General features: G+C 39.5%; 1 protein-coding gene across 1 annotated transcript; it reads left to right on the top strand.

The window, feature by feature from the left end:
• Positions 1-10,511: 10,511 nt before the first annotated feature.
• Positions 10,512-19,905, top strand: LOC135636359 (glucose-6-phosphate/phosphate translocator 2, chloroplastic-like). Its single transcript, XM_065148048.1, is given in 2 exon segments — positions 10,512-10,636; positions 19,302-19,905. Coding segments are annotated over 2 exon segments (729 nt in total).
• The last annotated feature ends 2,618 nt before the right edge of the window (positions 19,906-22,523 follow it).

Genomic DNA, 22,523 nt, shown 5'->3' with positions numbered 1-22,523 from the left:
AGGCTCTTTCTACCGTATCAGCATATGTTTGTAATTTTAAAGCTAACATTCGGCTTCTTATTGCTGGCCGCAATCCCCTTTCAAACCTTCTTGCCTTTCTAGATTCATCATCAGTCATATGTGTGGCAAACCTGGAGAGCTCAGTGAATTTAGATTCATACTTTGTAACCGTCATACTTCCCTGGATAAGATTCAAGAACTCCAATTCTTTTTGCTCTCTCATGCAATCTGAAAAATATTTGTCGTTAAACTTTTCTTGGAATAACTTCCAAGTCATTGGCTCATGTTTGATTTCAGACATCCTCTTAATCATTCTCCACCAGTGTTCAGCTTCTCCTTCCAGCATAAAGGTGGCAAGAAAAACCTTTCGTTCATCATAGTAACTTAAGGCATCAAATATTTTCTCTATCTGCATCATCCATCGTTCCGCCACCATTGGATCAGACTCACCACTGAAACTTGGAGGACTAAGCTTCTTAAACTGTCCAATTCCCAACCCCGTCTGGTTTGATGCCTCTATTCCATCATTATTTCCATGTTGGACATGTTGTTGTTATTGTTGCATCACTTGTGCCATAGTCTCTAAAGTCCGCATAATACCACTCAATTGATCAGCAGTAGATGCAACAGGAGAACCAGATGATCTCGTCATCCTCGCTTCCTAAAACATCAAAAGAACATTTTCTTTGATCAATCTCTAATGACAGTCAATAAACCTCAAATAAAGATAATATTCTTAGTGATTCTCAAATCATGCTCTGATACCACCTCTGTCACGCCCCCACAAAATATATCGATAATATTTAAAATCTTCATCACAACTAACCCAAGATCGAAACACACATTTGAGGTCACTAAGAAAACATTCAGATCAAAATTTTCACTTCTATAATCTACCACTTCATAACCCTGTGCAATTCATAAACATAGCACACATCACTCGATAATTCATACAATCTGAACTCAACTCATCAAAATAAAAACCACAGTGTAAATCCACAAGTGGGGAATTCTATGCAGTCACCACAAACATCGATTTACCATAAGTTCATATCATTACACGAATTTAATTTAACATTCCAAAACCCTATACATGAGGGATCCATTAACTTACACAAAATCCACAGGTTTAGATTCATAGTCACATTTCATTGGATGCAAGGTAGCTTATACACAACTACATACATGCTAACAAAAGTTCTGCCCAACGTCTTCTAAACTTTCCACCGCCTCAGCCCAATCTTAACATTTAAGCAAGCGATACGCTATCCTGAAAAATTTATCAACAAACGGGGTGAGCATAAAGAGCTCAGCAGGTGACTAACATATCCATATCAAAATAGTACAATTTTCATAGAGATACAGTTTTCAAAATACAAGGCAGAATATACGATTTCGTAGACATAATATCATTAGGAGCAGAATCACAATTTGTCCTTTCAATCATGCATATTTGGTTCCAGACAGATGGAGCATAGGGTAATTTGGAGCATATCAGAAACAAAGGAAACATATCGAAGCTTATCAATGGCATATGGAACATTTCGAAGCAAAATCATCAGTGAATGAAGCCTTTCAGAGCATATAGGTACACATATCGTACAAGAGCTCAAACGTCGTCCTTGACGTTGCAATCATATCAATCTTATCCAGAGTATGAACAGAAATAACTCACCAAAACTCTGGATGTCATATCAAACATATAGAGGGTGTAGTGGGATCTCAGTCAGAATGTGATTCATCCATTTCTGAATGACCACCTGACAAAAGTCTCCCACGTCTGGGAGCTCCATCCACCCACGTCTTGGTGAAGTCAAAGGGGGCCGGCAGAGCATCGCAGGCTCTAATCACATACCCACATAGCGGGCAATAAGCGCATACCCTTTACCATTTCTGGCAAAGGTCCAGAATATCCCACATAACGGGACCCCACATAGCGGGCAAATAGCGCATACCCTTTACCATTTCTGGCAAAGGTCTAGACAATCCCACACACCAGAGTACAAAAGGGCAGTTTCAACAATAAGTAGCATATATCGGAAGCACACGCGGAACAACAAAGCTTACATGTGCCTTTGTTAAGAACAAATGACGCAAGGACACAAATCTCTCACAAATGTATTCATTTTAGGAAGGAAAATGGAAGCAAGACTGTACAAGGAATCCGATTATAGTTAGCTCAATTCAAATAAGAAGGTTAGACGAATTCAAGTATCCAAAGGAATGGAACAGAATACGCGAAATCGACCAAAGCTCGATTTCGGACAGAATTCCAGTGGCACATCAAACAAATATATCAGAATAACAATTATGCTCCAATACCCATAAGAAGACTGTGGTCGAACCATATATCAATCTATATTCGGATGGAACAGATTTCATATGAAACAGGGCTCCCAACACAGAGTTACCTCTGATTTGGTAACACAAGGTCAAAATCACAATCACTGTTTTACAGAATTTATAGGGTCGGACTCAACAGATAATAGGGTTGGAAATTGAATTCCAAAATTCTCAAATTATATGTCAAACGAAATATTTTTCAAGTCTAGTTTGAAATAAAATCAGTTTGGTACAAATCAGAATTTTCAACTGGGAGTTATAGGCATTTTAGTATCGATAGGTCAGAAATCTTGAACTCTGTTTTACAGCGTCTATAGTCTCATTTGAAAAAAATGTTTGGGTAAGTATTCGGTGTCCAAATTCTACAAAATCGGTGTCAAAAGAAAGACGTAAGAGTCTAATTACAAACAAAATAGTTCCTGCCTGAATTCACATTTTGTGCTAAAACTTACTGCCGAAACAGTGTATAGGGGTCAGTATACCGAAAATATTTCAGAATCCATGGTTTTAAGTCCAAAGAGAGACATATCGGTTTCTAAATAGAAATCTTCCAATTTATTTTGAATCAACATAAAAACTGAGTCTAATACTTCTGTAAGATGGGGTTAGAACACTTGCCTTTGAAAATTTTGACCCGAAGTGAAAAGATTAAAGCAAGAACCCCAAAAGCCCCAATTTTTTGTTTCTCTTCTTCTTCTTCTTCTTCTTCTTCTTTCTTTCTTTCTTTCCCTGATTACCCACGAGCTGCCTTCTCTGCTTCCTTAAGAACGAAGGCAGAGAAGCTTAAGCGGTGGGATTTGTCATTTGGTGCATTTTGCAGATTAGTCCTTGTTTTTATCATATTCACGATTAGGTCCTTAGGGTTTACATATAGGTCCTCTGATTCTTTTTTTTTTTTTTTTGAACAAATCTCCCAAATCTTAAAAATAAGTTACCTCTAATCCATACTCTATCTCTTTTGTCAATTAAAATAGATGCTTACATTATCACCAAAATTATACGAACATTCGGAAATGAGGGGTGTTACTTCCGCAGGAGCATCACCGAGGGTTCATCGGATGATCGATGGAAGTTCGCCGGAAGCTCGCCGGAAGAAGCGATTGACGCACCGGAGCAAGTTGCAGTAAATGACTTAGGGAATATCGTAGTTAGCACAATGATTAAGTTGGCAATGGGAGGTGATCCCATTAACTTAATCTTGGGGCAATTGGGCCCCTAAAAAACCCAAATTGGGCCGAATGGATCAACCCATTCGGACCCTGATTTCTGCTGGGAGGTGCAACCGCCCAAGCCAGGAGGTAGCACCGCCTGGGCTAAGTCTCCGAGCGAGACTGGGCGGTGCAACCGCCACAGCTAGGAGGTGGCACCACCTGGGCTCAATCTCCGAGCGAGATTGGGCGGTGCAACCTCCCCTGACAGGAGGTAGCACCGCCTGAGCTCGGTCTTCGAGCTTTGGCAGGAGGTACAACTGCCTCTATCAGTCGGTGGCACCGCCTGAGCTCAGTCTTCGAGCTCTGGCAGGAGGTGCAACTGCCCCTGACAAAGGTGGCACCGCCCAAAGGCTTAGTCTTCGAGCTCTGCCAAGCGGTGCAACCACCTCAGTTAGGAGGTGCAACCGCCTGATCCCGGAATTTCGGGAATTGATAGTTTTGAGCTCCAAATTTGAACTGGGTTGGGGCCTATAAATACCCCACCGATTCATCACTGAAAGGGTAAGAACTCACACCGAAATCGTGATCTTGTTCTGTGATTTTTAGAGATCAAAATTGTTGTAAAGGCCAAAAGTTCTTCTCCCTCTTTTCTTCCATGTTATGAGTTGTAAAGAGAGGAGAGAAAATTCTGTAAGGGTTGTCTCCTAAGCCCGTCAAAAGGATTGAAACTGTAAAAGGGTGGTTGGCCTTCGCCTATTGAAGGAAGGCCTCTAGTTGACGTCGGTGACCTCGTTGGTGGAGGAAGCCAAAAGCGGAGTAGGTCAAGATTGATCGAACCACTCTAAATCTCGGTTTGCATTTACTTTAAGCATATTATCTTTACTGCAAACCTCCTCAAAAGCTTACTGCTTTCTGCGCATATATGATCGGGTTTCAAGCATTGCATTTTCTGAATCAGCGTTTAGACGTAAATTAGCTTTTTCGTACGATCATCATATTTCAGTTTGCATTTACATTTTGATTTCTATCATAACTGCAAACTGCCTTTATATCCTTGCTTAAATTGCATCTCGCTTAATCAAGTGATTTACGAATCATCATTTAAACGTAAATCAGTTTCTTCGTACGAATATCATATTTAAGTTTGCGCCTACTATCTGATTTGAATCATAATTGCAAATTGCATTTATATCATTGCTGCATTTCGCTTAAACAAAAGTTAAAGTGATTTACGAATCGACTTTCTTACCGAAATCACTTTTAACAAACGAACGCAGTTTTTTTTGTAGAAGGTTTTCTGTTGCACTAATTCACCCCCCCCCCCCCCCCCCTCTTAGTGCTCTTGATCCTAACAATTAGTATCAGAGCGGGGTTAACTCTCAAACGGATTAAAACCCAAGAGAGATGGCATACGTTGGAAACCAAGAGGGCTTATCGGTTGTTCGTCCACCGTTGTTTAACGGATTGGACTACACTTATTGGAAAACTTGAATGAGAGTTTTCTTAATTTCTATGAATTTTGATTTATGGAATATCATTGAAAACAGTTTTTAACTTCCCTCTAAACCGATGAACGAATGGTTGGATTTGGAGAAGAAGTATTTTTCTTTAAACGCAAAAGCTATGAATGCCTTATTTTGCGCTTTAGACAAAAATGAGTTCAATCGGATTTCTACGTGCGAAACGACTTTTGACATTTGGCGAACACTTGAAATCACACACGAGGGAACTAGTAGAGTCAAAGACTCGAAAGTTAACATTTTATTGTATGATTTTGAGCTTTTTCGAATCTAACCAAGTGAGACTATAGACGACATGTACACCCGTTTCACGGATGTCGTCAATAGTTTAATAGCTCTTGGAAAATGTTTTTCAGATTTTGAACTCGTAAACAAGATTTTGCGTTCTCTTTCTAAGAAATGGGATTCAAAAGTAACTGCAATACAAGAAGGATTTGGAATGACACTTTTAGAACATTTTGAACCCAGTGAGCACTTGATTCACCTTCCAAAGAATAGGAAGGATTTGGAACTCTGGACAAATGAATACCACTTGAGCGATGACTCAAGTGATGAGGACAATTATGAACTCGAACTTCGAACACTAAATCTTAATAAGTTTATTAAACAAAAATCTAAAATAAATAATAAAGTTGAACGAAGGAAGAGGCCAAAGAAGAAGAACATAAAGTGGGATGAATCGAGCTCCTCCGAAGACGAGGAGAAAATTAAGAAAGGCGAGGTGGCAAACTATGCCTTAACGATATTCAACGATGAGGTAATCAAAACCCCCTTAATTTATTTCGAAATTACATGATGCTCTTCATAATGCATTTTCTTTTTTAGTATAGAATTAATTTTCTTGAAAATTATATGTTTAAAAAAAAAATATGATGAAAATGCAAAATTTATGATCATGCTAGTAGTTCTGAAAATAATCATGAAAAATACATATTTTATGATAAACAAACAAAATGATTTTGATTGAAAATATGAAATCATGCTTGATGATATAATGATGTTTTGATACCATGATTTTATTCTATGCATGAGATTTTAAAAATCGTGTTTATTGGTTTTATAATTATGGATGATGAATTTTGCAATTTTCATGGTAATGAAAGTGCCTTATTGATCTTTGTCATAAATAAACTTGCACTTTCGATTTTAAAACATGCTACATGTTTGGCATAAATGAAATAAAATCATATGAATTAAAACAACTAAAAAGAGAAAAGTATTTTTCTTGAAAATTTATTTTTCTCTACCTTATTGACTTTTTCACTAAGAGATTAATAAAATTATCTATGCCATTTTGAATCTCTTGAAAGTAATGTTGAGATTTTGATGATTTGAATTTAATGGGTTTTATCGAAATCATGATCTTAATTTCCAATGATTTATAACTTGAAATCATTTATGAATCAAGATCACCTACTTCATGTTCTTATTGAAATTTATCGAAATGAATTGTGATTTCTTGGAATTATAACTTAAGAATTGTTTTTATAAATCAAAATAACTTACTATGATTCTTTTTTTTTTCTATTTAAGTTATCTAAAAAGAATCATAATATGTCTCTTAATATTCATAATTTGTCTACATGATTCGTAAATCTCATTACCAATTCTTCTTGATATTCCTTATGTGATGATATGAACACATGAAATATTCATTAATTTATTTTGATGTATACAAATGAAAAGTGATGATCATGCATGGTAGGATATAATTTGACAAAATTGATACCATCATGATATGTAGCATTTATGATTTGCAATGATACATGCAATACTTGAGCCTTTTAATTATGATGTGATGTATTGCATATGATGTAAATCATGATTTAAAATGCTATGAGTTGTTACTAAAATGATGTATTATAAATGTTGATTTAATGTCATGTATACTCTAAATATTGAATGTTTGGTATCATGATCAAAATGTTGACAAATAGTTAAAAATTTAAGTATCATGTATGATATGCTCATAATATTGATTGATTTATTCAGTATCATGAATGAAATATAAGGTTTTCTAAATTGTGCATATTCGAATTTGAAACTATAATGATGCACAAATAAGATTGAAACCAACCTTTGTCATAATTTAGAAATTAATGTAAAGGGCCTTCCCTTCTTTTCGCCAATGACATAGGGGGAGAAAGAGTTGCTAATGTGCATATCTCAAAGAGAAAATTGCTAGCTTGCGTGTCTTAAAATGTTAAAAAAATTTTGCTAGCTTGTATATTGTAAACTTGCTATCGTACTACCATGACGATGAGCATGTCTTATCTTCATGATTGTATTTGAAATACTATGGCAAAAATATGTCCGAATGATTGAACTTGTTAAAATTAATTTTCGGACATTCTTGATTGAATGATCAAATCACTCGATTGCCATGAAGATTTTACACAATTACATGCCCTAATAACAGGTTGAAAATTATGCGCTTTGGATACAAATATTTCCATGATAATAAGCATGTTTTGTCCTCATGATTGTATTTGAAAATCAATAGCAACAAACTCCAAAACCGATCACAAAGGTCTATCGACCACGTCAAGTGACGCAGCAACAAAGCGAGTCTTCTCTAATGGCAATAGCACCGATGGTGGCGAAGACTATTGAGCATTCCGACTCGCAAGGATAGCACCACGGACAGAAGGACAAATCCAAAACTTTACCTCTTCCTATAATGTCTGAGCCTTCCACAACAGAAGTTTCCCATGGTACTAGTGGACAGGTGTTAGGACTCTAGCTTGGAGAGTCCTAATTGAGAGGGATATTCATGTAAAACTGTTAGGACTCTAGCTAGGAGAGTCCTAATTGAGAGGGACATTCTGTTAGGACTCTAGCTAGGAGAGTCCTAATTGAGAGGGGCATTCACGTAGGAGGTGTTTTCTTCGAGAAGAATTAGGAGTTGTAAGGGAATAGGAGTCCTATTAGGAGTTGGTTAGAAGTAAGAGTCTTAAGTAGGAGTCCTATTAGGAGTTAGGGTTTAGAAGCCCTATAAATAGCCATGTATTCCTTCTCTTTTCTTAGGCAATAGATGAATATTTTCTGCAGCCTTTGAGCAGCAACTTGGAGGGAGGAACCCCTATAGAGTTCCAAGGAGGCTGATCCCCTAAAGAGATCAACCCCAAGTTTAGAATATGTAAGGGTTCTAACACCTGGTATCAGAGCAGCATTCTTGGTGTCTCGCTGCCCTTCCACAGCCATCCATCAACCCTCCACAACCGCCTGAAGCAATTCCCACAATTGCTTAAAAGATCGTCACCAAATTCTGTCGTCATCTCCACCACCACGGATCATCCTTTGATCTCCCCGTGAATTGCAACAGGTTCTGGTTTTCTACCTTACTGCTGCTGCAATTTAGTTATCCTTATTTGAAAATAAAAAAAATAATTATTCCTATATTGCTGCATAAACTTTTCGTCAAAAAGTTTTCATCTCTACGACGAAAGATACATTGCAGAATTCCAACCGCATAGCACCATCTGTTCGATCATGCTACTGTAATTTTTCTATCCAAATTTCTACAAAATTTTTATGACATCTTTGACATTTCCTAACAACAGATTTCCTTTGGTTTTGTCAAAAAACTCTCAATATAAACCATTGATATTTTACGTCTAATTTGCTATACTTGAAAATCTGCACTGTAAAATTCCAACCGCATAGCACCATCTGTTTGATCTTGCAACTCTACTTTTTCTATCCAAACTTCTACAAAATTTTTATGACATCTTTGACACTTCCTAACAGTAGATTTCCCTTTAGTTTCATCGAAAAATTCTCAATATAAACTATTGATCTTTTATGTCCAATCTGCCACACTTGAAAATCTATGTTGTAGAAAATTCCGGCCGCATATTGTTACCTTAACCCATCTATTTGCAATCTTTTTTGAATGAAATTTCTTATACACTTCATAGATCATCTTGGCTTCCATTTAAGATTGATCTATTGAGAAATTCATCTCTAAAAACGATTTTGTGTTGCTGCAAATTTTTGTCGTAAACCACTGAAATTTTTCGACGAGAATTCTGCAATCGCAACAAGCACCAATTTCCTTGCTGTTATACTGCCGAAATTCTCTTGATTAAATTAGACATTCTTGCTGTCATATAAACTGTGAATTTGCTATCAATTTCCTCCTCAATTCTCTCAAGTTTTTGGTAGATATTTACATCAAGAAACCATTGTTTCTTCGACGACAATTCTACTCTTACAAGACAGCACATACTTGCTGCAACTTCCACTGATTTCTATCAAACCTTTGCTGCGTCTACCACAGATCTAAAACTTTCATCCATAGCCCTAAAACTCCACCAAACCACACCCTCAAACTACACCCAAAACAGCCACAAAGCAAGCCTAAACCATAGCCTACATCCACCGATCCACCAATCCTTGCGACCATCACTTCTCTCAACTATACATGCCTTTAACCTGACAACAAAAGAGAGATATTAACATAATAGATTTGGAGGCATATACTATGGCATCTAAGGAGGCAATCAATGCAAAATTCGAACCCTTGTAGGCGCGAATGGAGGATAAGATTCTGACGCTCTTTACCGAACTCAGATTGGGTCGACCACTAAGCCCGAAAAAATCATATCACGGAGAGAGCTTTGCCCAATCGCACCAGGCCCGAAGAGATGAGTTCCAAGGGAGGGGAGGCTCTATGACTGAACCCAACTATCCATGCATGAGAGTGGACTTCCCTAGATGGAAAGAAGGAGACCTGATTGGTTGGATCTCGCGCGCGGAGCGATATTTTCAGTACCACAAAACCGCGGATAAATCTATGGTGAAAATTGCAGCTATACATCTTGAAAGGGATGCTATACAGTGGTTTGACTGGTTTGAACATACTTATGGAGTCCTTTCATGGCAACAATTCAAAGAAGGACTGCTGATCTGCTTTAGACCAACCGATTACGAGAATATTGACGGACAACTAGCAAAGATCCGACAAACTTCCACCATTTAGGAGTACCAAACTAGGTTTGAAAGGTTACCTAATCAAACTCAGGATTGGTCTCAAAAATAGCTATTGAGGACCATCATTAAGGGCTTGAAGCCGGAGATCCGAGGAGAAGTTAAAGCGCGACAACCGTATACGCTTATGGCAGCCATCTCTTTCGCACGACATTAAGAGGAGCAATTGAACCATGAAGCTCGGAGGACTAGGGTCGCTCCTCAACCAGTAATATTGAAGCCCTCAGCCCCCCCTACTATTGACCAAGTCCCTACACCAAAGAGGTTATCAAGAGAAGAGCTTCGGGAGCGATATGCGAAGGGGTTATGTTGGCATTGTGACGAGCCGTGGAGCCGTGAGCATCGTTGTAGTAAAGGAGGACTTCTTATGATTGAACCGATAGAAGAAGAGGTTATTGAACATCCAGAAGAGAGCCTTGAACATGAAGAAAAAGATGCAGAAGAAGAGCCACAACCGACCGAAGTTACGGTACATACACTAGCTAGCTACTCAAACCCACAAACGATGAAAGTTGGAGGCCTTCTCAAACAACAACCGATCACTGTTCTCATTGATACGGGCAGCACAAATAACTTCCTAAACAGTAAGGTTGCTGTCCATATAAACTTACCTATTGAGAATTGCAGCAGGTTTGTCGTTAAGGTCGCCAACGGACAGATTTTGAAGTGTGATCATAGGTGCCCGCAAGTGAAACTGTTGTTGCAGGACCAAGAGATAATTGCAGATTTCTTCCTCCTCCCTCTTGATGATCATGAGGCCATACTCATAATTAAATGGTTGATAACATTAGGTGATATTTCTTGGAATTTTATTCAACTATTTATAAAATATTACAGTAAGGAGAAACAGGTGATACTGCATGGGAAACGTAAGGGTGACTTAACGATGATTTACACACAACAAATGGAGAAGGTTTTGCATAAAGCATGCAGGGGCTTTTTGGTACAACTTGAGCAGCAAATTAAAGGAGAGCCAATAGAATTTGAAGATCCAAACCTATTTCCTTTGCTTGCTGAATTTTCAAATATATTTGACGAGCCGCACAACCTACCTCTTACTCGTCGGCATGATCATTGTATAATGATTTTTCCAGTCAAATCTCCAGCAAATACTCAGCCATATCGGTATCCACATCTCCAGAATGATGAAATAGAAAGGATTTTAAAAGAGATGCTTGAAACAGGAGTTATTCGGATAAGTTGTAACCTCTACTTTTCACCGGTTCTACTTGTACACAAGAAGGACGGAACATGGCGAATATGCGTTGATTACCGAGCTCTCAATGACATAACCATCAAGAACAAATACCTTATTCCAATAGTAGATGAATTGCTAGATGAAAGGGAGCACAAATCTTCACAAAGCTGGACCTTCGATCCGGGTATTATCAAATACGAGTGTATGAAGAAGTCATACCGAAAACCGCCTTTCGAACACACAACGGCCACTACGAATTTTTACTTTCTTCAACAAAAGGTGAAATATCTTGGGCATATCATATCAAAGGAAGGTGTGATGGTGGACCCCTTCAAAATTGAAGCAATGCAAAACTGGCCCACCCCGAGGAACATAAAATTGCTACATGGCTTTTTGGGTTTAACAGGCTATTACCGTAAGTTCATGAAATACTATGGAAAGATCAGTGCACCACTTGCTTCCTTATTGAAAAAAGATGTCTTCCAATGGTCAGACAGAGCCTCCACTGCCTTCGACAAACTTAAGGCAGTCATAACGACGACCCCCGTGCTAGTGCTACCAGATTTCAACCGACCCTTCATCATTATGGCCGATGCATCTAGAGACAGAATGGGAGACGTTCTCATGCAAGATGGTCAACCACTCATATTCATTAGCAAGACATTGTCTCCCCCCTATCAAAACATGTTAACATATGATAAGGAGATGCTCGCCATTGTGCACGTAGCAACGAGGTGGAGATCGTACTTGATCAGGTGATACTTTCAAATCAAGACCGACCATAAAAGCCTAAAATATCTCTTGGAGCAGAAGATATCTTCCCCCGAGCAGCAAAAATAGGTAACAAAACTTCTTGGATTTGATTATGAAATAACTTACAAAAGGTGGAAAGAGAATGTTGTTGCATATGCGCTTTCGCAGCTACCTGAGCAAGCTGAATTTTTGGTCGTTTTACTTCCAACCAGCAACTTCCTTGACGATATTAAGATAGAATGGCAGGAAGATTCGGAGACCAGTAAGATAAAAAAAAAATTAGAGGAAGCACCAAGCTCCATGGATCATTACAATCGGGACTCAAAAGAATTATGCTATAAGGGACGCATTGCTTGTGACAAATTATACTTGCATCTTCAAGAGCAGATTTTGGACAAAGTTATTCCATATGCAGGGTACTAAATTGAAAATGAGTACGATATATCACCCACATACCAACTGCCAGACGGAAGTTTTAAATAGGTGCTTGGAGACAACCCAAAGCCACCCACCAAATATGACTACCCAAAGAGAACTCCAGACTCAGCCAAGTGCCATTATTGATCGACGGATCGTGACTCGACGACGATGACCCACTAATGAAGTGCTAATACAGTGGGCGAACCTACCAATAGAAGATGCCACTTGGGAGAACTATGATGACTTGAAGATCAAATTCCCAGAATTCGTGAATCATCAGCCACGAGGACAAGGCTGAGTTTAAGAGGGCGGGTCTGTTAGGACTCTAGCTTTGAGAGTCATAATTGAGAGGGACATTCATATAAAACTGTTAGGACTCTAGCTAGGAGAGTCATAATTGAGAGGGACATTCTGTTAGGACTCTAGCTAGGAGAGTCTTAATTGAGAGGGACATTCTATTAGGACTCTAGCTAGGAGAGTCCTAATTGAGAGGGGCATTCATGTAGGAGATTTTTTCTTAGAGAAGAATTAGGAGTTGTAAGAGAATAGGAGTCCTGAGTAGGAGTCCTATTAGGAGTTGGTTAGAAGTAAGAGTCTTAAGTAGGAGTCCTATTAGGAGTTAGGGTTTTTAAGCCCTATAAAAAGCCATGTATTCCTTTTCTTTTGATAGGCAATAGATGAATCTTTTCTGCAGCCTTTGAGCAGCAACTTGGAGGGAGGAACCCCTATAGAGTTCCAAGGAGGCCGATCCCCTAAAGAGAACAACCCCAAGTTTATAATCTGCAAGGGTTCTAACACATTGCTAGCTTGTATGTTCTAAATGTGCTATCTTGTATGCAGTAAAACTTGAATATCTAAAACATCATAGCTTGAATGTTCTAAGCATGATGTAACATTTGCTAAATTTCCTAGCTTCAAAACTGCATGATGATAAAACTTGATATTCTGTTTTTCATGCAATGAGTTGAACCAATATCACAAACGCTTGATTGTGGTACTTCTCCTTTTTATTGATGACGAAGGGGGAGAAGTATGATGTTATGCATAAGTTTATGCATAAGTTCATGATGACGTGTTGCAAGTATTCATGATGAATATTGCAATGACTTGAATTCAGTTTGAATTCAAGGTTCTATCAATATGGCATATTGATAGGGGGAGTTTGTTTAAACTCCGGGAGTTAAGTTTAACTCCGCCATCAAGTGGTTGTCATCATCAAAAAGGGGGAGATTGTTGAATCTCGTATTTTGATGATGAAACTACTTGATATATGTTTATGATTTAATCTGCGTTTTGAATAACGCAGGATGCTTCGATCAGGATGAGACAATTAAATCAGGAAAATCATGTTGTGCCGGAAGAACATGTCAGAAGATTGGACGTCGGGCCAGTGGATCGGTCGACGTATCGACAGAAGGCTTCGGGCTGTGGAATCAGGCATCGGGCCAAGAAGAGCGGGTATTGTGCCAAAGATATCGGAGTTGCGGAGTCAACTGGCCGATTGGGCAATAGGCTGCAGGAGAGGACGATGCGCCAAAAAATCGGATGAAGCGTCGAGGGACCAATGACATGCCGGACAACTTGGTTAATTGCTTAGGATTAATTGTCTCGATCGAAGTTTTATTTTAAGTGTGCAGGATTAACTACGATGGAAGAAAGACATGCAGCAGGAGTTGCACCGGAGTCAACACAATGATCACGTTGGGAGTTCGAGAGTTCGACGGAAGTTCGGACAATCGTCGAAGGTTCTGCGGGAACAAATCCGAGAATTCCATGAGCTTGCCAAAGAAGCTCGTCGAAACTCGCCAAGTGGATCGTCGCAAGTATAGGAGTTTGCTGGAAGTCCGTAGGAGCATCACCGAGGGTTCATCGGATGATCGACGAAAGTTCGCCGGAAGCTCATCGGAAGAAGCGATTGACGCACCGGAGCAAGTTGTAGGAAATGTCTTAGGGAATATCGTAGTTAGCAAAATGATTAAGTTGGAAATGGGAGGTGATCCCATTAGCTTAATCTTGGGGCAATTGGGCCCCTCAAAAACCCAAATTGGGCCAAATGGATCAACCCATTCGGACCCTGATTTTTGCTGGGAGGTGTAACCGCCCAAGCTAGGAGGTAGCACTGCCTGGGCTAAGTCTCCGAGCGAGACTGGGCAGTGCAACCGCCCCAGCCAGGAGTTGGCACCGCTTGGGCTCAGTCTCCGAGCGAGATTGGGCGGTGCAACCTCCCCTAACAAGAGGTAGCACTGCTTGAGCTCGGTCTTCGAGCTCTCGCAGGAGGTGCAACCGCCTCAGTCAGGCGGTGGCACCGCCTAAGCTCAATCTCCGAGCTCTAGCAGGAGGTGCAACCGCCCCTGGCAGAGGTGGCACCGCCCAAAGGCTCAGTCTTCGAGCTCTGCAAGGCGGTGCAATCGCCTCAGTTAGGAGGTGCAACCGCCTGATCCCGGAATTCCGGGAATTGACAGTTTTGATCTCCAAATTGAAACAGGGTTGGGGCCTATAAATACCCCACCCATTCAGCACTGAAACGGTAAGAACTCACACCGAAATCTTGATCTTGTTCTGTGAATTTTAGAGCTCAAAATTGTTGTAAAGGCCAAAAGTTCTTCTCCCTCTTTTCTTCCAAGTTCTGAGTTGTAAAGAGAGGAGAGAAAATTTTGTAAGGGTTGTCTCCTAAGCCTGTCAAAAGGAGTGAAACTATAAAAGAGTGGTTGGCCTTCGCCGATTGAAGGAAGGCCTCTAGTTGACGTCGGTGACCTCGTCGGTGGAGGAAGCAAAAAGTGGATTAGGTCAAGATTTACCGAACCACTCTAAATCTCGGTTTGCATTTACTTTGAGTATATTATCTTTACTACAAACCTCCTCAAAAGCTTACTGCTTTCTGCGCATATACGATCGGGTTTCAAGCTTTGCATTTTCTGAATAAGCGTTTAGACGTAAATTAGCTTTTTCGTACGATCATCATATTTCAGTTTGCGATTACATTTTGATTTCTATCATAACTGTAAATTGCCTTTATATCCTTGCTTAAACTGCATCTCGCTTAATCAAGTGATTTACGAATCATCATTTAGACGTAAATCAGTTTCTTCGTACGAATATCATATTTCAGTTTTGCGCCTACTATCTGATTTGAATCATAATTGCAAACTGCATTTATATCATTACTGCATTTTGCTTAAACAAAAGTTAAAGTGATTTACGAATCAGCTTTCTTACCGAAATCACTTTACCCGAACGAACGCAATTTTTATCGTAGAAGGTTTTCCGCTGCACTAATTCACCCCCCCCCTCTTAGTGCTCTTGATCCTAACAATTGGTATCAGAGCGGGGTTAACTCTCAAACGGATTAAAACCCAAGAGAGATGGCATACGCCGGAAACCAAGAGGGCTTATCGGTTGTTCGTCCACCATTGTTTAACGGATTGGACTATACTTATTGGAAAACTCGAATGAGAGTTTTTTTTTTTTTTTTGGTAAGTAAAAGTAAATTTATTATGTGTAAAGTTTCTACAAATAGCTTTATCTATACAAGTCATAGACAAAGCCAAGTAACTCATAGAGTGCGAATGCGATAGTTATGACTACACATGCTATAGACTATAACTCCTAATTATAGTCAACATAGAAAATGTTTATCCAGATATATCAAAACTACCTGTGGGTACATAATTTTGCATCATTCCCAAGATCTTTAGCTAATAGCAAAATTAAATTTGATAAAAATATCTTTTTCTCTTCGGGTAAAGTGCTCCGTTTTGAGATCTTGCTCCATACAGGATCTCGAGTCTCTAATAATCTCTTTCAAGAGCTGAGCATTGTTTGTGTGTTGACATTCAAAGATTCTGTTACATCTCTCCTTCGACATCCACCGAATAGCGCATCTGAAATTAACCTTTGCTAGTTGTGTGAGGGGCCCTTTTCTTGAGAAACATTGCATGAGGTCGCCTAGTTCTTGGTGCAAGTTTGGTTGCGGCAGTCTATTGAGTTCAAATCGCTGGAGAATCTCCTTCCATATCCATTTTGGATAATCACAAGCGAAATAGAGGTGGCCAATAGTTTCTTCTTGTTGCATACAAATGGAGCATCGTTTAACATGATAGATACCTCTTCTTTTCATATTGTCTATTGTAGGTAGTTTATTGAGAAAGGCCTGCCATGTACATAAGGAATGTCTTTGTGATCCCGGTCGATCCCATGTCCAACTGCTTGGGACCCACTTATTATTTCTTTGCCTAATTTGATTCCATGCGGATGTGGCACTAAATTTGCCATTGTCATGAGGCCAAATAAGTATATCTGAAGAGTTGTTCCTGATTGGAATAGCTATAATAGTCGGCCAAAGTGATAGCATTTCGGGAGAAATTGGATTAGGGAGACACCAGGTACCGTTAGCAATGAACTCGGAAACCTTCCAATCTTTGAGAGCCCCAAGATCTTTTCGTATTCTGTCACCATATAATTGAAATATACTCTTCCCATTCACCCAAGGATCGTACCACATATTAGTGCTAGTTCTAGAAGAGATTGCGTAAGAAATGTGTTTGATTAGCCAATTCCTTGCCTTTAAAATTCCTTTCCAAGCTGTAGAGTGGTATGTTCTTATTGAAATTTCCCAGATTGTTTCCTTTGAAAGATACCTAGCAAAAACCCAATGTGACTATAAGGAACATTTGCTTTGCAAAAGATCCCACAATTGCTGTACCAGACATGCTTGATTCCAATCTCTAGTATTTCTTAAGTTTAGCCACCCTTCATCTTTCGGTTTGTAAATATTATCCCAATTTACCATATTCATTGCATTATCATTTGTGCCATTCCCGAAGAAGTTCATTAATAACCGTTCAATATCTTGGAGAAGTCCAGCAGGCAGAAGAAATGCATTACACCAATATATAGAGTAGGAGTGCAATATCGAACGGATGAGTTCGAGTCATCCTGCTTTTGATAGAAACCTATTTTTCCAAGAAGAAATTCTATTCTTTATTTTTTGCAGGATAGGCTGACAGTGGGTTTTGTGAATGCCTATGGATATGAGCGGGAGATCCAAATAAGGAATTGGCAGGCTTCCCTCACTAGCCCCCAAAGTTTATGCAAAAAAGACCTTATCTTCAACGTAAGGGCTCATATATACTTTACTTTTTGCATGATTTAACTGAAGTCCATAAACCATACCAAAGTCATTCATAATAGTAGCCAGGTTCTTTACTGAAGTTGGATCATTTTGGAGAAAGATAAGTAAATCATCTGCAAATGTTATATGTGATATATGAATAGAACCAGCAATGGGAACCTTAATGCTGCCATTTAAGACTGTGTGTTCTAACATACAACTAAGTCCTTCCATTGCAATAGTAAAGAGATACGGAGAGAGTGGATCACCTTGTCGGATGTCATTCGTGCTCCCAGAAAAACCAATAGGTGAGCCATTGAAGAGTATCGAAAACTTTAGAGTTTCCAAGCAAGATTGAATCCAATTAACCCATTGCTGTGGGAAGTTCATATCGAGGAGCATCTTATAGATAAATTTCCTATTAACTGAATCAAAGGCTTTCCGTAAATCAGCTTTAAAACAGATTTTTGTCCCTCTTGCTTTTGAATGCAAATCTTTGACAAAGTCATTAGCAAGCAAAATGTTATGATGTATACTTCTCCATTTGATGAAAGCAGCTTGATTTGGGCTAATGATCTTGTGTATTACCTTTTGCATTCTATTTGCCAATACTTTGGAGATGATATTGTAAATAAAGTTGCATAATGATATGGGTCAATAGTTCTCTAGTGAATCAGCCCCTGCATTCTTCGGAATTAAAGAAATAAAAGTGCAATTCATCTCTTTAAGAATATGACCTGAAGAGAAAAAATGTTGGCAAGCCTTAATCACATCATTTCCAATAATAGACCAAGCAGTTTGGTAAAATTCAGTTGGAAATCCATCTGGACCAGGGCTTTTGTGCTTTGGTGACTTAAAGACAACACATACAATTTCGTCATCTGTAATTTGAGGCATTGAGGATTGAAATAGCTTCCGAATCAAGTTTTCTAGTCGACTCCACATGAATTTTATTAGGTTTCCCAGCTTGATTGAGTAAGTAATAAAAAAATTGCTCTGTGTGTGCTTTAACCTCATCTAAATTCTCAATAAGATTATCATCTTTGTCTCTGCATTTGCTGATAGGGTTAACAGCCCTTCGAGTAGCAATTGAAGCATAGAAAAAATTAGTATTGGAATCCCCTAGTGTAAGCCAATGCTGTCGAGACTTCTGCTTTGCAAAACTTTACTCCTGTTTTAAGGCTTGCATGAAGTTATTTATGGCTTCTATCTCTTTATAGATAATATTCTCATCATTTGACTGAAGTTGCAGCTCATGTTGCAATGACATTAGTTTCTTTCTACAAAATTGAACTCTGGTGGTAATATTGCCAAAGGTATTTATATTCCACTCCTTGAGTGCTGCTTTACAGGCTTTGAGCTTTTGACATAAGATGTAAGGTGGGGATCCATGTACATTAACATTCCAAGCAGATCTGATAACATCAAGAAATTAAGGATGAGTACTCCACATGTTAAAGAATCTAAACGGTTTCTTGCCTCTTGGTGTCACTTTGTCTGCGTGTATATACATTAAAGAATGGTCAGAAAACAAAGGAGCACCATACTCAAGAAGTGAATCTGGGTAAACTATTAACCATTCATGATTAATTAAACACCTATTAAGTCGAGCTATTATTTTTCTGTTAGCAGTACCTTGATTACTCCAGGAGAGCCAATTACCTATATATTTCATATCAAACAATGCTGCAGTGTCAATGTAATCATTAAAACTTTGAAGTTGGCTTTCTGAAAGTTGTCTACCCCCCTCTTTTTCATTTGTCTACCGAACAGTATTAAAGTTTCCGAGAACAATCTAAGGTAGATTGAGACAGCCACATAATAAAGAGTGGAGAGCCTGCATTCAGTGTATTGGTGTCGAGGTTGCTGTTGGGTGAAACTTTCCCTCTGCCGGTGTATTTGTCACTGGTCCCCATCATTAGCGGTTGTGCCCTGGCGACGGTGACCGAGCTCAACTTCAACATGACCGGTTTTGTGGGCGCAATGATATCGAATCTTGCATTTGTGTTTCAGAACATATTTTCTAAGAAGGGGATGAAAGGGAAGTCAGTTGGTGGGATGAACTATTATGCTTGCCTGTCGATTCTATCCCTATTGATACTCACACCTTTTGCTATTGCAATTGAGGGCCCGCAGATGTGGACTGCTGGCTGGTAGAAGGCACTTTCATAGATTGGTCCACATTTCATCAGGTGGGTGGCTGCCCAGAGTGTCTTCTACCATTTGTACAACCAGGTTTCATACATGTCCTTGGATGAAATCTCTCCTTTGACGTTTAGTATTGGGAACACCATGAAGCGTATTTCTGTCATTGTCTCATCCATCATAATCTTCCACACGCTTGTTCAACCTGTCAATGTGCTTGGAGCTGCCATTGCTATCCTTGGAACTTTCCTCTATTCCCAGGCAAAACAGTGAACCTAAACAAGATTCTGAAGGTCTTGTAGCGAGAGCAGAGCAGGTTTACACACTCGCACGAGGCACTTGAAGCAATAGTGTAATCAGGCTGATATTTACAAGATCGAGAGCTAATTTTTTTTCCGTAGATAAAGATACATCTAAATATGTAGATCACTAAAATAAAAGAGAGAGAGGGAGAGAGAGAGAGAGAGAGAGGAACTTTTGTTTACTTTTTTGAGTGGGCTCATAAACCTCCTCCTCCTGTGTTTGTGAGCTGCAGTAGATATAGTATGAAATAAAGGTCTTAAGGTCAAAAAATAAATAAAAAATACCAGAGAGAAAAAAAAAAAGTCTTCATTCACTTCTTCTGATGTTTCAATTCCTGTAGGGACTCCCACTTCTTGTTCTTCTACAGGGCTTATCTTCATCAATGCTGCCACGCTGATCCCCTTTAAGTTATCAAAGGGTGGCAACTATGCGTCCTAGCGAGCTCAATTTTCTAATCTTTTATTTGGATACGACTTGTTAGGTTACATTGATGGCTCTTTCAGTTGTCCTCCAGCCATGCTCAACATCCCCGGCGATCCCAGTCCAGTACCCAATCCAGCTCACAAACTGTGGCTACGTCAAGATCGTCTCATCCTCCAAGCTATTCAAGCTTTAGTTGCTGGATTCGTTGCTCTCTTGATATCTTCATGTGTGACAGCTGTCGATACATGGTCGACACTGCAAACCACCCTGGCAAATCATTCGCGTACTCGCAAGCTCAGTCTTCTATCCAAGCTTATGATGACGAAACAAGAGGGAAGTACTATCTCTGATTATCTACAACATATCAAGGTTATCATTTATGACTTAGCCTTGATAGGTCATTCCCTGTGTGACGAAGAAGTTGTCATTCATACCCTCAATGGTCTCGACACCGACTACAAGGAATTGGCTGCTGCAATTCGGGCACGCAACTCGCCAGTCTCTTTTGAAGATCTCTATGATAAACTGACTGACTACGGGATGTACTTGAAGCGTGCGGACAAACTGCCTGGATCAACTGTCATAGCTCAAGTCAGTCACAAGTCTAAACGGAAGAGCACTCGGTACTCGCCGAACATGACCCAAGGTTTGGCTAATGCGCCTCTTGATTCTATGAGTTCCATGCACCACCCCTCCTATCCTCCTAGTCATCACTTCTCACAAAGTGGTAACTCCAGCCATCATCCATCTTAGCATCCTGCCCTATCGAGCCATCAAAGACGGGTCGTTTGCCAACTGTGTGACAAAGTCGGCCACTCCGCTAAAGTTTCCCGGTCTCGTCCCCGCCTCCCTGCTCCGTCACACTAGCCTCAAGCAAATCTCCTAACTTCTTCGACACCTAGCTAGTCCAACTGGATTGTCGACTATAGTGCCTCCCATCACATCACCGCTGATCTTCAGAATTTGTCTCTTCCCAACCCCTATGGCGGCGATGAAGATATCATCATCGGTGATGGTAAAGGACTTCCTATAACTCATACTGGTTCCACAACGCTTAATTTTGACTCTAATACATTTACCCTCGATGATGTTTTATGAGCCCCTCATATTAAACACAACCTCATTTATGTTTCTCAATTTTGTAAACATAACAATACCTCCATTGAATTCTTTCCTGATTCATTTCTTGTTAAGGACTTAAGCACGGGGGCATCATTGGTCCAAGGCCTGAATAAAGACAACATATATGAATGGCCGTCAGCCTCTCGAATAACCCAGCCCACTGTTCATTCTTCTGTTGCGGCTCTAGTTGATGTGTGGCATTGTCGGCTTGGTCATCCCTCATCCTTTATTCAACATAAATTATTATCTCGTCACTCTCTTCCTCTTTTTAAGTCCACTAATTCTATGATGCATTGTGATGCTTGTCTTAGTAATAAGAGTCATCGGTAGCCTTTTGGCTCATCTTCTATTTCCTCCTCTAAACCTTTTGAAATTATATATACTGATGTTTGGGGTCCTGCTCCAATCTTATATTTTGATAAGTTCCAATTTTATGTTATTTTTGTAGATCACTTCTCTAAATACATATGGATATATCCTCTTTCTCATAAATCTGACGTTTCTCGCATTTTTTCCACTTTACAGAAGTTGGTCGAAAACTATTTTCAGTCTACCATTAAAACAGTCTACTCTGATGGTGGCGGTGAATATCAAGCCCTGGCATCCCATCTCTCAGCTTATGGCATTCAACACCTCAAGTCTCCCCCACATACTCCTCAACTAGTTGGTTCTACCGAACGCAAACATCGGCATATAGTAGAAACTGGACTAACACTTCTACATCAGGCTTCCTTGCCTTCAACTTTTTGTACAGCAGCCTTTCAAACTGCTGTCTACCTAATTAATCGAATGCCTACACCAGTTCTACAATACCAGTCCCCCTTTGACACACTATTTCACAAACCCCCTAACCTTCGTAAACTCCGAGTGTTCGGTTGTTTATGTTATCCTTGGTTACGTCCCTATGCCTCTCATAAGTTAACATCTCGATCTACTCCTTGCGTCTTTATTGGTTACTCACTTGAACATAATGCTTTCCGCTACTATAATCTCCACACTCACAAAATCTTCATATCACGTCACGTTGTCTTTATTGAGTCTAA

The sequence above is a fragment of the Musa acuminata genome, chromosome BXJ3-4 (assembly GCF_036884655.1).
Source record: "Musa acuminata AAA Group cultivar baxijiao chromosome BXJ3-4, Cavendish_Baxijiao_AAA, whole genome shotgun sequence".
In the NCBI taxonomy this organism is placed as follows: domain Eukaryota; kingdom Viridiplantae; phylum Streptophyta; class Magnoliopsida; order Zingiberales; family Musaceae; genus Musa; species Musa acuminata.
This window is presented reverse-complemented; position numbering and strand designations above follow the sequence as displayed.